This window comes from Abramis brama (assembly GCF_963993115.1).
Source record: "Abramis brama genome assembly, chromosome: 20".
Classification (NCBI taxonomy): Eukaryota; Metazoa; Chordata; class Actinopteri; order Cypriniformes; family Leuciscidae; genus Abramis; species Abramis brama.
In genome coordinates, this window is record NC_139982.1 from 18,216,219 (window position 1) to 18,229,890 (window position 13,672).

The window sequence follows — 13,672 nt, forward strand, 5'->3', positions numbered from 1 at the left end:
TCCTTGCCGTTAATAACAGTTTGGGATCAGAAGATTTTTAAAATGTTTTTATATTATGAATTCTTATGTTTGTTTATTTGACCAAAACTTATATTGTCAAAAGATCCTTCAGAAATCATTCTAATATGATGCTGCTCCAGAAACATTTGTTGAAAACAGTTGTGCTGCTAAACAATTTTGTGGAAACTGATACATTTCTCAGGATTATTTGATGAATAGAAAGTTCATGCTAAATAAATGTATACATTTATTTAAAGACACATCTTACTGACCCTAAACTTTTGATTGGTACATGTGTGGGTCTTGTACAGCAAAAAATCAGCTAGAACACCAACAAACTAAATGTTTCACCTTAGATTCTTATGGTATCTTCATCTAGAACTTTTTGCTTAAAGAATTAAAAATATACCATTCCTAAAATGCTTCCATTCACTTGCGATTATGTATACAAGTAAACAAAGGAGGAAATGTAATGAAATGTTTTATTTGTGAAAAATAGAACACATTCAAGGGAAGAAACTTGACAAGTAAAACATACAGAGTCACTTTCTTAGAAAATGTACAAATACCGTTTCTTTTTTAACTGGCAAAAAAGTGCACCAGCACATCTAACAGATAAACATAAAAGTGAACATACTCACACAGGATGAATAATTTACATGCAAAAATGAAGTTACTATTAAATCTTACATGGATGATATTTTTATTCAAAATAATTCCTTTCTCTGTTAATACTTACTTGGATGTTACAAAACATTCCTGGTTCCTCCTCATCAGACACTTCAGAATTAAGAATTCCAATGGTGACAAGAAAATGATCAATTTTGTAAGGCTTTGGTAGGGGAAAATCCTTGCTGTACGCATTGAATAACTAAATTTAACCGCCCTAATATTCAGTGTAGACTTGAGTCATATTTCAAGAAGTATTGCACTAATGTTCCTGATCTATGACATTTATTGAGTCTGGCATTGGACGCCACTCTGCCTGGGGCCTTCATCTTCATCATAGGCTTCACTGCTGTAGCTTCTCTTTTGTCTTTCATAATCTACTTCACAGAGGTCAACCTCTTCCATATCCTCTGTCATCATGACGTAATCTCTGTCGGGAAGCAACCTCTCCAGGTCAGGCAGCATGTGCTCAGGTAGCCAGTGTTTATCTGGGAATTCAATCTGAGGGAACAGAAATGTTTCTCTGAGATGTGATCATCCCAACGCAAGATAAAGATAACAATTGTTTGAAAGAAAGGAAAAAAAAAAATATATATATATATAGTTTTGTTAATTCGGTCCCATGTTTTAGTTCAATCAGACTCATTCCCGTTTTAGGGGCCGTTTACACAACGCTGTTTTCAACTAAAAATGGAAACCTTTTTATGCGTTTTGGCCGTTCATTTACACAACAACAGCGTTTTGGGGGCCCTAAAAAAGCTATTTCTTTTAAACTGCAGAAATGTACATTTGTGAAAACGGTGACATATACGCATGCATATTACGTGCTCGATGCTTTCACCATCTTGACTGTTTGTATTAATTTCTCTGTACTCATACATAATATAGTTTTTGTCATTTTCATGGATCCATGTGAATGGGGAGCGTTTTGACAACGTTGTCGCCTGTACGCAAAACTTTTCAAAAACGCAAAGGAAAATCTTTTCAGTTTAGTACATCATTGCCGTGTAAACGTACCCTCAGTTAAGTCGAAACGATGTAACGTGTTAGTACAATGTAGCCACGATTTACTAAAATAATGAAAACATTTAAAGGTACAATATGCAAGATTTTTTGCACTAGAGGGCGCTACATTCCAAACAACAACAACGGCGTAGCTTGATGACGATGTGAAGGAGCGTGGAATGATGGGAACTGTCGTTTTAAACTCCACCGTGGATGTAAATCAGTCAGACGGGAATCGAAAAATCATGTTCATGGATGAGGTTAAGTTCTATTTTTATAAATGTTGCATTTAATGACATGCTTTTTGTGGCGAGGGGGGCGTGGTTCAGCGCGGTCTGTAACGGGAGAGAGAGAAACGAGACGAGCGGGACGCAAGTAGGTCAAGTGCAAATGACGAACACCTGTGTCTTATTGCAGTGATCGGCGTGGAGAGACCGCTTATAAGCCGCGTGCTGGAACGAGAGAGAGAGAGACTGAAGAGAAAAAAAAACGGTGGATCCGAGCTCTCATTTTTTAACTGTTTTGTGCGGTCGCGGTTGCCACAGTGAATGCGCGTTGTGCGCGACTTTTGTTTGTTTTGCTTTATTTTAATAATAGTACCAGTCACACCGACCCCTGTCTTCTTCCTTCCTGACTCTTGAACCTTATCACACTTTTATTTCATTAAAATGAATTAACAGCAAGAAAAGTAAGGTTTAATACTAAATTGGTTATCATAGATGTTACTGTATTTGTCGAATTCATTGTTGTGATAACGCTGCGTAGTTTTACGTGTTCTAAACAATTGTTGTAAAAGTACATTCGAACATACCCACATCATTTGCCAAAATACTGATTAATCTTTATGTATAACACATGCTATGTTTATTTACATGGCCATAAACACCAGACGTGATAAACAATGTCAATAGACTAAACACAAATCTAAAGCAATAATACTTCCCTTACATAAACATAACTATTACTGAATGCTACATTTGGAAAATATAAAATTAAGCATGCTTTGTCAACGGAACCAGCTGCAATCGGTAAAGAATAATTGTGTTCCATAACGACTGCAAGAAACAAGCTAACGTTTGTTGCTTGATAGACGCTACAACTACAACTTCCGCATTTGTCCAGGACTCCACGCAGTACGAGCGGAAACCGAGGGTAACGCGGATATGACGCACTTGACTGGCGACTCCCAGCTCACCCCTGCTCTAACGCCCCGTTTCCTTGGTTAAAATCGCAATTTTCTCACGATTTAAAAATAGTTGGAAAAATTTGGGATATTGTAAGTAATCAGCTTAACAAAATATATAACACTGGCCTTGAGATTTTGGGATATTTTAATGCAAAATTCTTACGTATTGTACCTTTAATATGCTATGGGAATGAATTCTTAAAGGGTTAGTTAACCCAAAAATGAAAATGTTGTCATCAATTACTCACCCTCATGTCTTTCCAAACCCTTAAAGGTGCCGTATGTAACTTTATCACTCTACTAAAGCATAAAAATACCATAATATGTTTGCATATATTGAGGAAACACGCTAAGTTCACATACTCGTTTCTCTGAAAAACACTTTTACAGCCAGTTATTTTACTTTATTTTTCCAGGCTGGAATATTTGTTATTGTTTTGGTCTGTGATACTGCACGTTGCCAATTTGCATTGTCCATTGCGCTCGTTCCTGTTGCGTGTGCTCAAACTGGCAACCCGTGTGAGTGCCGTCCAGTCTGAGGATCTCCGAACGAGGTTCAGTCTTGTGTTACGCAGTGCGTTTGAGCTTCCTCAGGAAACAGTGAGGTTTGTTCTTGCGTGTCAAGCAAGTACAATTGAGCTTCTGTTTATGTCCACTGATCAATGTTTATTTGTGAATATGTCCGCTGATCAATGTTTATCTGTTCATGATATAAAACGATTGAGTCTCTTCAGAAAATTTGGACTAAACCGCTTGATTAATGTGGATTAGTTTTACAATCTGTGTATAAACCTTTTGAACCGACAAAGTGGTAGTTGAGTGGACTGTCAATGGAGAGACGATTCATTTAAAAAATCTTCATTTGTGTTTCAAAGATGAGCACAGGTCTTGCATGTTTTGAACGACATGAGGCAGAGTAATGAAAAAATAATTCTGTGAACTTTTTTTTTTTTTTGACCACAATTTAACTAAAATGAGGGAACAAATTAGTAAATTATGACCACAATTTACTAAAATGAGAGAATTAAATCTTAATTTGTGACCACAATATATATATTTTTGACTCTATACTTTCACAGATTTTTTCTCCATATTTTTATTTAATTTCTTTTTTACAAAATATCAGAGAACTATTTTTTTTATTTAAAACTAAAAACTTATAACACAGGGCACCGACTTACCTCAAATATTATGATGAGAAGACCTTTCTCACAAGGGTCTCTGTACAGAGGCATGCCCTCGTTATGAATACATTTTAGTTCATTAGGTTTTATTACTTGACCTAAAACAAAAAAGACAATACAAATTCAAACTGAATCAAAATGAAACTAATTAATTAAAAAATGTATGTTCTAAATGTCAATTGAAATATTTACACAAATGAATAGTATGTGGGATTTTTATTTAAATATTATTTAAAAAAAATCTAATTTTATACACAATTAAATGGTACATAGTAAATACCTGGAGATGAACTGATGAGCAGCGATCTGTTATCTAATGTGCGGATTGTTTTTTTAAACCCACAGAGTGCCTCCACCAGCTTGATCTTCATCTTCATGGTGAGGTTTTCATCTTGCCTTTGGAAGACAGGGTGTTCTTTCAAATCCAGTACGATTAAAACATCACCAGGCTCCAGTCCAGGCTCTTGATCTCCTTCTCCATGGAATGTGATTTTCTGGCCATCCTTCATACCTGTGACAAAGACCATTATTCATATACTTCTGGAACGCTTGCTCCAAATAATTGAAACAGAAGCTTTCTAAGAAAAGTTTGTGTTGTATACATACCTTTGTCAATGTGAACTTCAAGAATCTTCTTCTTGCGCTCTACTTTGTGTCCATTGCAGTTTTTGCAGCGGTCCTTGGAGCTGAACTTCTCTCCTTGTCCTTGGCAATCTGAGCACATGCTCTGAATCTGCTGGATCATTCCGGGTCCAATCTGTTGCACCTGGACCTGAACCCCTCGTCCTTTGCAAGTTGAGCATTTTTCTATTGTGCCTTTTTTGCCACCATAACCTGCAACCATTCACATCTTAAATCGATAAATCAACATTGGGTATTTAAGAATAATATTAATATAACAAGTTTCCCAATAAAGGTGCACAAATTAAATAATAACCCTTCTTACCGTCACATTTCTCACAGATCACATTCTTCTGAAGACCAAGTTTCCTCGTTGAGCCATTGTACAATTCCTCCAGTGTGACCCCAAGTTGGTGAACCACATTTTTACCTGAATAAGGGAAAATAACAACATACAAGTTATGAATGGATATTACTAAACTTAAACATTGAAGTGCATAAAATGTATGCAAGACCCCCCCAAACCTTTTTTTTTAGACTTTCAATGGGGGGACAAAAGTGCACATATGTCTCACCTCTCCTTTCTCTCTGCATTCTGCCTCCACCACCAAAGAACATGTTGAAAATGTCCATGGGAGATTCTCCTCCTGCCATGCCTCCCTCCTTGATGGCTTGTTCACCACCTTGGTCATACAAATCCCGCTTTTTGGGATCTGACAGGACATCATAGGCTTGTGATATGAGTTTGAACTGGAGAATAGAAAAGATCCTAATATTACTAATTTTAATAATGCATGAACTAACACATCCCAGGAAAAACACTTCCTTGATCAGTGTCCATGCATTTAACAGATCAAATGAGTTCCGGAAACTCTAAATGCCTTAGTGCCTGTCTTAGTCTTTTTTTCTTTATCTTTCTGTACTAAAATAACTTTTTTTGGTAACACTTTAGTTTGGGGTCCAATTCTCACCTTTAACTAGTTGCTTATTAGCATGCATATTACTAGGATATTGGCTGTTTATTAGTACATATTAATGCCTTATTCTGCATGACCATATTCTGCATCCCTTAAAGGGTTAGTTCACAGAAAAAAATAAAATTCTGTCATTAATCCGTAAGACCTTCGTTCATCTTCGGAACACAAATTAAGATATTTTTGATGAAATCCGAGAGCTCTCTGACCCCGTCCATAGACAGCAATTTAATTACCACCTTCAAGGCCCAGAAAGACATCTTTAAAATAGTCCATGTGACTCACCCTTAATTGATTCACCCTTAATGTTATGAAGCGACGAGAATACTTTTTGTGCGCAAAAAACCCCACGTAGAACCCAGAAGCACTGCACTGTGTTTACTACGTGAACAGCGTAGGAGACTGACAGGGAAGAGAAGAAATTGTTGAATAAAGTCTTTTTTTCTTTTCTTTTTTTTTTTCCCACAAAAGGTATTCTCATCACTTCATAACATTAAAGGCCCGTGCACACTGGGACGATTATCGTGCGCGCTTATCACCAACATTTAACGCCTTGTGACTAAACATAGTATGTGAGTATGCACACTGACATGCAAAACGGCAGGCGTAAAAGTTTGGTGCGCCGCGCTAAAAACTGGCCGACCAATGAGATTGGCGGTTTTGTTCACGTGCCCGGAGTTGCTGAAGTTACAGTACTTGGTGGCGCTCAAGCACAAAATGGTATTGCCGAGCACACATTGATAGAAGAAGACGACGACGAAGAAGAAGATGCAACCAGGCAAGATGAATGTAGAGCTGCTGGTCTCTTTGGCAAGCACATAAATGCTGGCTCTCTTCTTCTGTGTGACAAGCGAGTGTCAGAAGCGTAAAGTTGCACAGTGCCACCTTGTGTACCGGGGTATTTCTGCTTTTCAATAAGCACCGTCTACTGTCAGGGAGTGAATTTGCACGTTCATTCGGTGCATCACCAGTGAAAATCGCTTGGGTATGAACACAAAGACGCGCACGATAATCGTCCCGTTGTGTACGAGGCTTAAGGTTGAGCCACTGGAGTCACATGGACTATTTTAACTATGTCTTTACTACCTTTCTGGGCCTTGAAAGAGGGGTCAGAGACCTCTCGGATTTTATCAAAGATATCTTAAAGGATAATTCTGGTATTTAGCACTTTGAGTCTCTTTTCTGGTTTGTTTTGGATGAACTAGAGTTGTGGACACAGAAATTTTGACGATGGGTCCTGTCTCGACTTTTTGACTCGATAAGAATCGCCTTTGACCGCTTCCGAGTGGCTGGCTACGGGCATGCACGAACATGTCCTTAAAACAACCCTTAACGTTCGTTTTCAAGACTGTGAAACTCACCGAGTGGTTAGTGATGTTCGTTGATGTTCCAAAACAAGTAGAGTAGCGAAATACAGTTTCTGTCGTGTTTTATTTGGCATTTTGTAAAATCCCATTGATTTCCGTTGGAGGACTCATTGCTCATTGATATTACTGCGCTACCGGGAACGGAAAAGACGCTTCAGACTCAAATATCGAGCGGAAGTTTATACACGGTTGCGAGGTATCTGAAAAAATAGTTCCACTATAACAAATAACACGGATTGAAATCATACATTGCGCCGATATATTTGTTTTTAATCATCAACGAACACCACTAACCACTCTATGAGTTGCACAGTTTTGAAAACGAACATTAAGGGTTGTTTTAAGGACATGTTTGTGCATGCCCGTAGCCTAGCCAGCCACTCTGAAGCGGTCAAAGGCGATTCTTAAACATTGAAGTGCATAAAATGTATGCAAGACCCCCCCCAAACCTTTTTTTTTTAGACTTTCAATGGGGGGACATAAGTGCACATATGTCTCACCTCTCCTTTCTCTCTGCATTCTGCCTCGAGTCAAAAAGTCGAGACAAGAAACATTTCTGTGTCCACCACTCTAGTTCATCCAAAACAAACCAGAAAAGAGACTCAAAGTGCTAAATACCGGAATTATCCTTTAATTTGTGTTCCGAAAATTAACGTAGGTCTTACGGGCTTGGAACAGCATGAGGGTGAGTAAAACCCTACATGTCGAACGTCGCATGACCAAACCGGAACACTGGTCTCATCACATCCGCTTGTCAGAAAAAGTGTTAACAGCAGTATGAACTGATACCAATATCTATGGGGAGTCAGCTAACCTACCTATTAGTTCCCTTTGTTATTGGCTTTTTATTCTATTTAAATATCTAAACGTTAGTGTGAAAAACCTTTAGATATCAATCTGCATTTGTGAGGGACATTGGTTATGCTCATCTTTGCTCGCTCCTTTTCAGTTATCTTGAGTAAAACAGCTAATTTTTTCACGAAGCACATACAAAAGACCTGAACCGGAAGCGATACGATCTGTTTTTCCAGAATACGGAAGTTAAGTTGCACATAACCCATATTAATGACAGAATTTCATTTTTGGGTGAACCCTTTAATCCTACCCAATACCTAAACTTAACAACAACCAAACTAACTATTAATAAGCAGTAATTAGATGTTTGAGGCAAAAGTCGTAGTTAATAGGGAGAATTGGGCCTTAATCTAAAGTGGGATCCTTTTTGTTTTTACACCTTTCTTCTTTCCCTAGGCCATTTTTCCCTGCATTTTTTACTTTTCTTTTTTCACATTTTTCTGTGAATTTTTATGTTTGTTTTCTTTTTTAGGCTCTTTTCTTTGGCTTTTTAACTTTTATTTAGCCTATTTATTTGTTAGGCCTATTTCCTTCCTCCAAAATTTTTATTTGTGTTTATTTGTTTTTGAAAATTGGCAGTTTGGTCTATTCCCTTCAAAAAAAATACAACAAAATAAATATATAAATAAAATAAAACAACATCATAAAATGAAATGAAATAAAGCACCTATAAATCCACTCGTGTTTTATCGCCCGTCTGTTCAGGGACAGGGTTTTTTTTTTTTTTTTTTTTCTGCTTTATTCAAAACAAAACAAAAATACAAAGCATTCACTATTTGCATCAATAAATGTGGATAGATCCCATAGCAATGCAATCCTTCGCCGGCTCACACGAGTGTTCGGGACACTTCCAGAAAGTTCCTCTCGTTTCTGTCGCTGTCATTTACAAGGCAACGTGAAACACTACACTGTATCTGCATTTGGCTCAGCACCTCCACTTACTTTCTCTCCTTCATTCGGGTTCTTATCCGGGTGATATTTCAACGCCAGTTTCCGATATGCCTTTTTGATCTCGTCCAGCGAGGCTTTGGGACTCACGCCGAGCAGGTCGTAGTAACCGGTTTCTCGAACCATCTTTGATAGGAATCAACTACAGTAGCCTATAGAAAATAATATCAACAGTCCTGCTCACTTCAAGAGTATGCAAACTATGCGTATGACATTGTATTAAGCTTTAAATTATGTTTAATCATGCCACGAGACATATGTTTGTTAAATTAAAAAACAACAACATTAGGTTGGTTAAAAAAACAACAACATTGGTTCTTGAGAGAAAGCTAACGTGTAACACACCATTCCTCAAAACTGTCCCATAAATTCGCGAATAAGTCTAGAGAACACTTCAACTAAGCCTCGCGCTTGTAGCATACTTGTGAATGTTATAAGTTTTATAATACTCACACAAATAAAAGAAGAGGAAAAGCCGGTTCCCTGTGTCGCCGGGTTCGTCTCTCTATCTGTGACTGTTGTTCTTCTGTGTGAACGCAGCGCGCGCTGTAGCTCTTATATAAACGGTGGCGCTCCAGAACCTTCTCGAGCTCGCGCGCCGGAACCTTCGATGCGAAGTGGGATGGGTTGAAAGAAGTGCAGGCCGATTCCTAATCCCATGCGATTTGAGTCGAGACTAATGTGTATGATTTTTATGCTGCCAAGAATAAATCTATGCTTCCAAGGATAAATGCTACCAAAATTTTTATGTAGGCTATAATGAATTTGCATGATGTTTTAGAGCAGGTTTCAAACTGGGTTCCGGGGATCCCCAGGGGGCACAAGGAAGTGTTAGGGGGTCCGTGGAAATGTTTAGAGAAAAACAGTGTAAACAAAATGTAACAAATAAATACATAATAATCATTTTAAAATAAATAAATAAAAATAGTAGGCTATATGAAAAAATAGATTAAAATACAAATGTAGTGCTATAAATAAATAAAAAACACAAAATATTAGATTAAAATAAATAAACAAATAAACAATACACCGTGCAGTAGGCTAGGCTACTATAGTGGGTAGAAGAAGAAGAAGAAGAAGAAGAAGAAGAAGAAGAAGAAGAAGAAGAAGAAGAAGAAAAAGAAAACCTTCGGTCCCTGTGTCCCTCTGGTCGACACTCGACAATCGAGCCGGCCCCTCACGCACACACTCTTGCACTGCAAACTTTACATTGTAGCCTGTTCATTATCAAAATAAAATATATTTTGGAGGTCTGTTCTGGCAAACACCCAGCAGAGGTCGCTATTTAACAATCTAAAATTTTCTGCCAGCTAATAAATGAATATGATGGATCTTGTAATAGAGGATATATGAATATGTTATATGTTCCTTATTATCGATGTCTGTGCATTAACAACTATAGGAGTAACAATATATTAATTATTTAGCTACTGTATTTTATGGATTTAAAAGGATTTAAAAACAAGTTTTAGTAGATTCAGTTGATTTTGTTTGTAGATTCAGTTGATTGAGTTTTTTGCATGACTTTGTCAAAGATGTAAATATTAATAAATTAATATTGAATAAAAGATCATAAAGTCCTGTATATCTCATCGATTTATTTCCAGTTGAAAACTTTATTTCGGTATCACTTAAGCCTTTATATATAATGCATTATAAAAGTATTAATAATTAATTATGCCTTGTAATACACCTAGCCTACTGCATTGTGTTCACATGAATAATTGTGATTGTAATACGCCTTTGGAAAGAATAATGAAAAACTGCATGACAAACAGCCATTTTCAGATGTAATAAGGAATCTGTAAATAATGCATTTTAACTTTTGTTACAATTATTTATGAAAAGATATGATGAATTATAACGTATACCTTTATAATGCATAAAGGCTTTATGTAAAGTGTAACCAAAATGTATTTTTAGATGGTAGCCAAACAATATAATAACCAAAATGTATTTTTAGATGGTAGCCAAACAATATAATATCATGAGAGAGAGATAGTGTACAACCTCTCACTTTTGATTGATTGAGTGAATGATTGTACCCATAAAAAAATTCCAATCACCCCCACCCTTCCCTCCTACTTTCGGACTGGATACTTGTACCGAACCCCTGTTCTGTTTATCACCCCCACTATAGGTCTGCCTATCCCTATAGGTAGGCTACAGTATCTCACAAAAATGAGTACACCCCTCACATTTCAGCAAACATTTTAGTATATCTTCTCAAGAGACAATACTATAGAAATGAAACTTGGATATATTTTAGAGTAGTCATTGTGCTGCTTGTATAGCATATATTTACTGTCCTCTGAAAATAACTCAACATATGCCATTATTGTCAAAATAGCTGGCAACAAAAGTGAGTACACCCTAAGTGAACATGTCAAAACTGTGTCCACAGTCAATATTTTGTGTGAGCACCATTGTTATCTAGCACTGCCTTAATCCTCCTGGCCATGGAGTTCACCAGAGCTGCACATGTTGTTGCTGGGATCCTCTTCCACTCCATTATGACATCATGGAGCTGCTGGCTGTTAGACACATGGCGCTTCTCCACCTTCCGCTTGAGGACGCCCCACAGGTGCTCAGGGTTCAGGTCTCGAGACATACTTGGCCACTCCATCGCCTTCAGCTTCCTCAGCAAGGCAGTTGTCATCTTGACGGTGTGTTTGGGGTCGTTGTCATGCCGTTCGGCCCAGTTTCTGAAGGGAGGGCATCATGTTCTGCTTCAGAATGTTGCAGTACATGGAATCCATGTTTCCCTCAATGAAGCGCAGCTCCCCAGTACCAGCAGCGCTCATGCAGCCCCAGACCATGATGCTACCACCACCATGCTTTACTGTAGGCAAGACATAATGTTCTTGGTACTCCTCACCAGGGTGTCGCCACACATGCTGGACACCATCTGAGCCAAACAAGTTTAGTCTCATCAGACCACAGGACATGGTTCCAGTAATTCTTGCTCTTGGACAAGTTGCTTTAAGCAAACTGTTTGCTGGCTTACTTGTGAGCCAGCTTCAGAAGAGGCTTCCTTCTGGGACGACAGCCATGCAAACCGACTTGTTGCAGTTTGCGGCGTATGGTCTCAGCACTGACAAGCTGATCTTCCGCTTCTGCAACCTCTAAAGCAATGCTGGCAGCACTCATGCGTCTGTTCTGCACCTGATGCACAGCATGAGGACTCGACTTCTTTGATTGACCCTTGCGAGGCTTGTTCCGAGTGGAACCCATCTTGGAAAACCTCTGTATGTCCCTGGCCTGCACTGTAACTCAGTTTGAGAGTGTTACCAATTTTCTTATAGCCTAGGCCATCTTTGTGGAGAGCAACAATTCTCAATTCTCAAATTCTCAAATCCTAGAGAGTTCTTTGCCATGAGGTGCCATGTTGAACATCCAGTGGTCAGTATGAGAGAATTGTACTCAAAGCACAAATTTTAACTGCTCTAATACAAGATACACATATTTGTATGGTCCTGTCAAGCAGACAAAAACATGAACATGATGAATAGGACATGTGTCTTTGCATGGTTAAACGATGTAAAGCTATTATCACTTAGGGTGTACTCACTTTTGTTGCCAGCTATTTTGACAATAATGGCTGTATGTTGAGTTATTTAAATACAGTAAATATATACTGCTATACAAGCAGCACATTAACTACTCTAAAATATATCCAAATTTAATTTCTATTGTCCCTTGAGAAGATATACTAAAATGTTTCCTGAAATGTGAGGGGCGTACTCAGTTTTGTGAGATACTGTATTTATGACTGTATAGGGATGTGAGTGTGTTTTTGAAGTGTAAATGTTCCAAAATGTTGGAAAAAACAACAACATTCAAAACAATGTATTTTAAACTTTTAAGAAGCATTATATAAGGATGACAGAGTCAGAGATGAGATCTGTGTTTTTATTAAAGAAAGATTTTTTTCACTTACATTTGAAGAAAGTTGTACTTACATCACATATAAAAAGTCATTAAAACAATGTATATTATTAAAATACAACGGGTTATACATACATTTTAAAATGTAAAAATGTTTAAAAAAAAAAAAACTTTAAAACATCAATGAAAAAGTATCAAATGCATTTTCTAAAAACAAAAGTTTTCAAACATTCGCTAGTATTCAAAATCTAAAATCTTTTTTAGCCTACAAATATTTAAAGAAAGTTGTACTTTCACAATCACAGTGTTTAAAGACATTAAAAACCATGTATACCGTTCAAATAAAAAGAGTTTGGAATATATTAATTTAAGATGTTACAGGAGAAGTTAGAGAGCTTTTTCTTCACATACAACATCTAAAAACGTAAAAATTCAGTCATTTAAATGTTTAAAAATACGTTAAGATCATTTCTTTCACAAGCGTTTGTAAAAAAAAGCAGAAAAAAGTTTAAATTCTAAAACATATCAAACAACATGTTTTAAAAAAAAAACATCAAGCAAATAATCCTAAGTTTTATAGTATTACAATTATCTGAAAAAGTTTTAGGGAAAACAAATCTCTTACAGCACCGTGAAACAAGTCCGCACGCTTCTAATTCAAAAGTTAGAATGAGACTGGAATAATGCGCAACACTTCCCACAGTCTCCACCGACGCCACCATCAAAGCCAAGAGGCATAACAATTATTTTTACCCCTCCCAACTGACCCCCACCCTTCCCTGCCACGTTCGGACTAGACGCCTGTTTCGGCCATTTGTTTATCACCCCCACTACCCCTCATCCTGAGGTATTTACAACTCTATAGGAAATGCGAGTGTGTTTTTGAAGTTTAATGTTCGAAAACGGCGAAAAAACATTCAAAAACAATGTATTTTAAACTTTTAAACAGCGAAGCATTGTATAGGGATGACAGAG

The 13,672-nt window shown here is 37.4% G+C and overlaps 1 protein-coding gene across 1 annotated transcript; it reads right to left on the reverse strand.

The window, feature by feature from the left end:
* Window positions 1-464: 464 nt before the first annotated feature.
* Window positions 465-9,386, reverse strand: dnaja (DnaJ heat shock protein family (Hsp40) member A). The gene is made up of 8 exons (XM_084095291.1): window positions 9,263-9,386; window positions 8,804-8,961; window positions 5,241-5,415; window positions 4,991-5,095; window positions 4,651-4,878; window positions 4,325-4,555; window positions 4,042-4,142; window positions 465-1,170 (listed from the first exon to the last, which is right to left on the reverse strand). The coding sequence occupies exons 2-8, from the start codon at window positions 8,933-8,935 to the stop codon at window positions 955-957; spliced, it is 1,188 nt and encodes a 395-aa protein (XP_083951417.1). The 5' UTR covers window positions 8,936-8,961; window positions 9,263-9,386; the 3' UTR covers window positions 465-954.
* Between the last annotated feature and the right edge of the window lie 4,286 nt (window positions 9,387-13,672).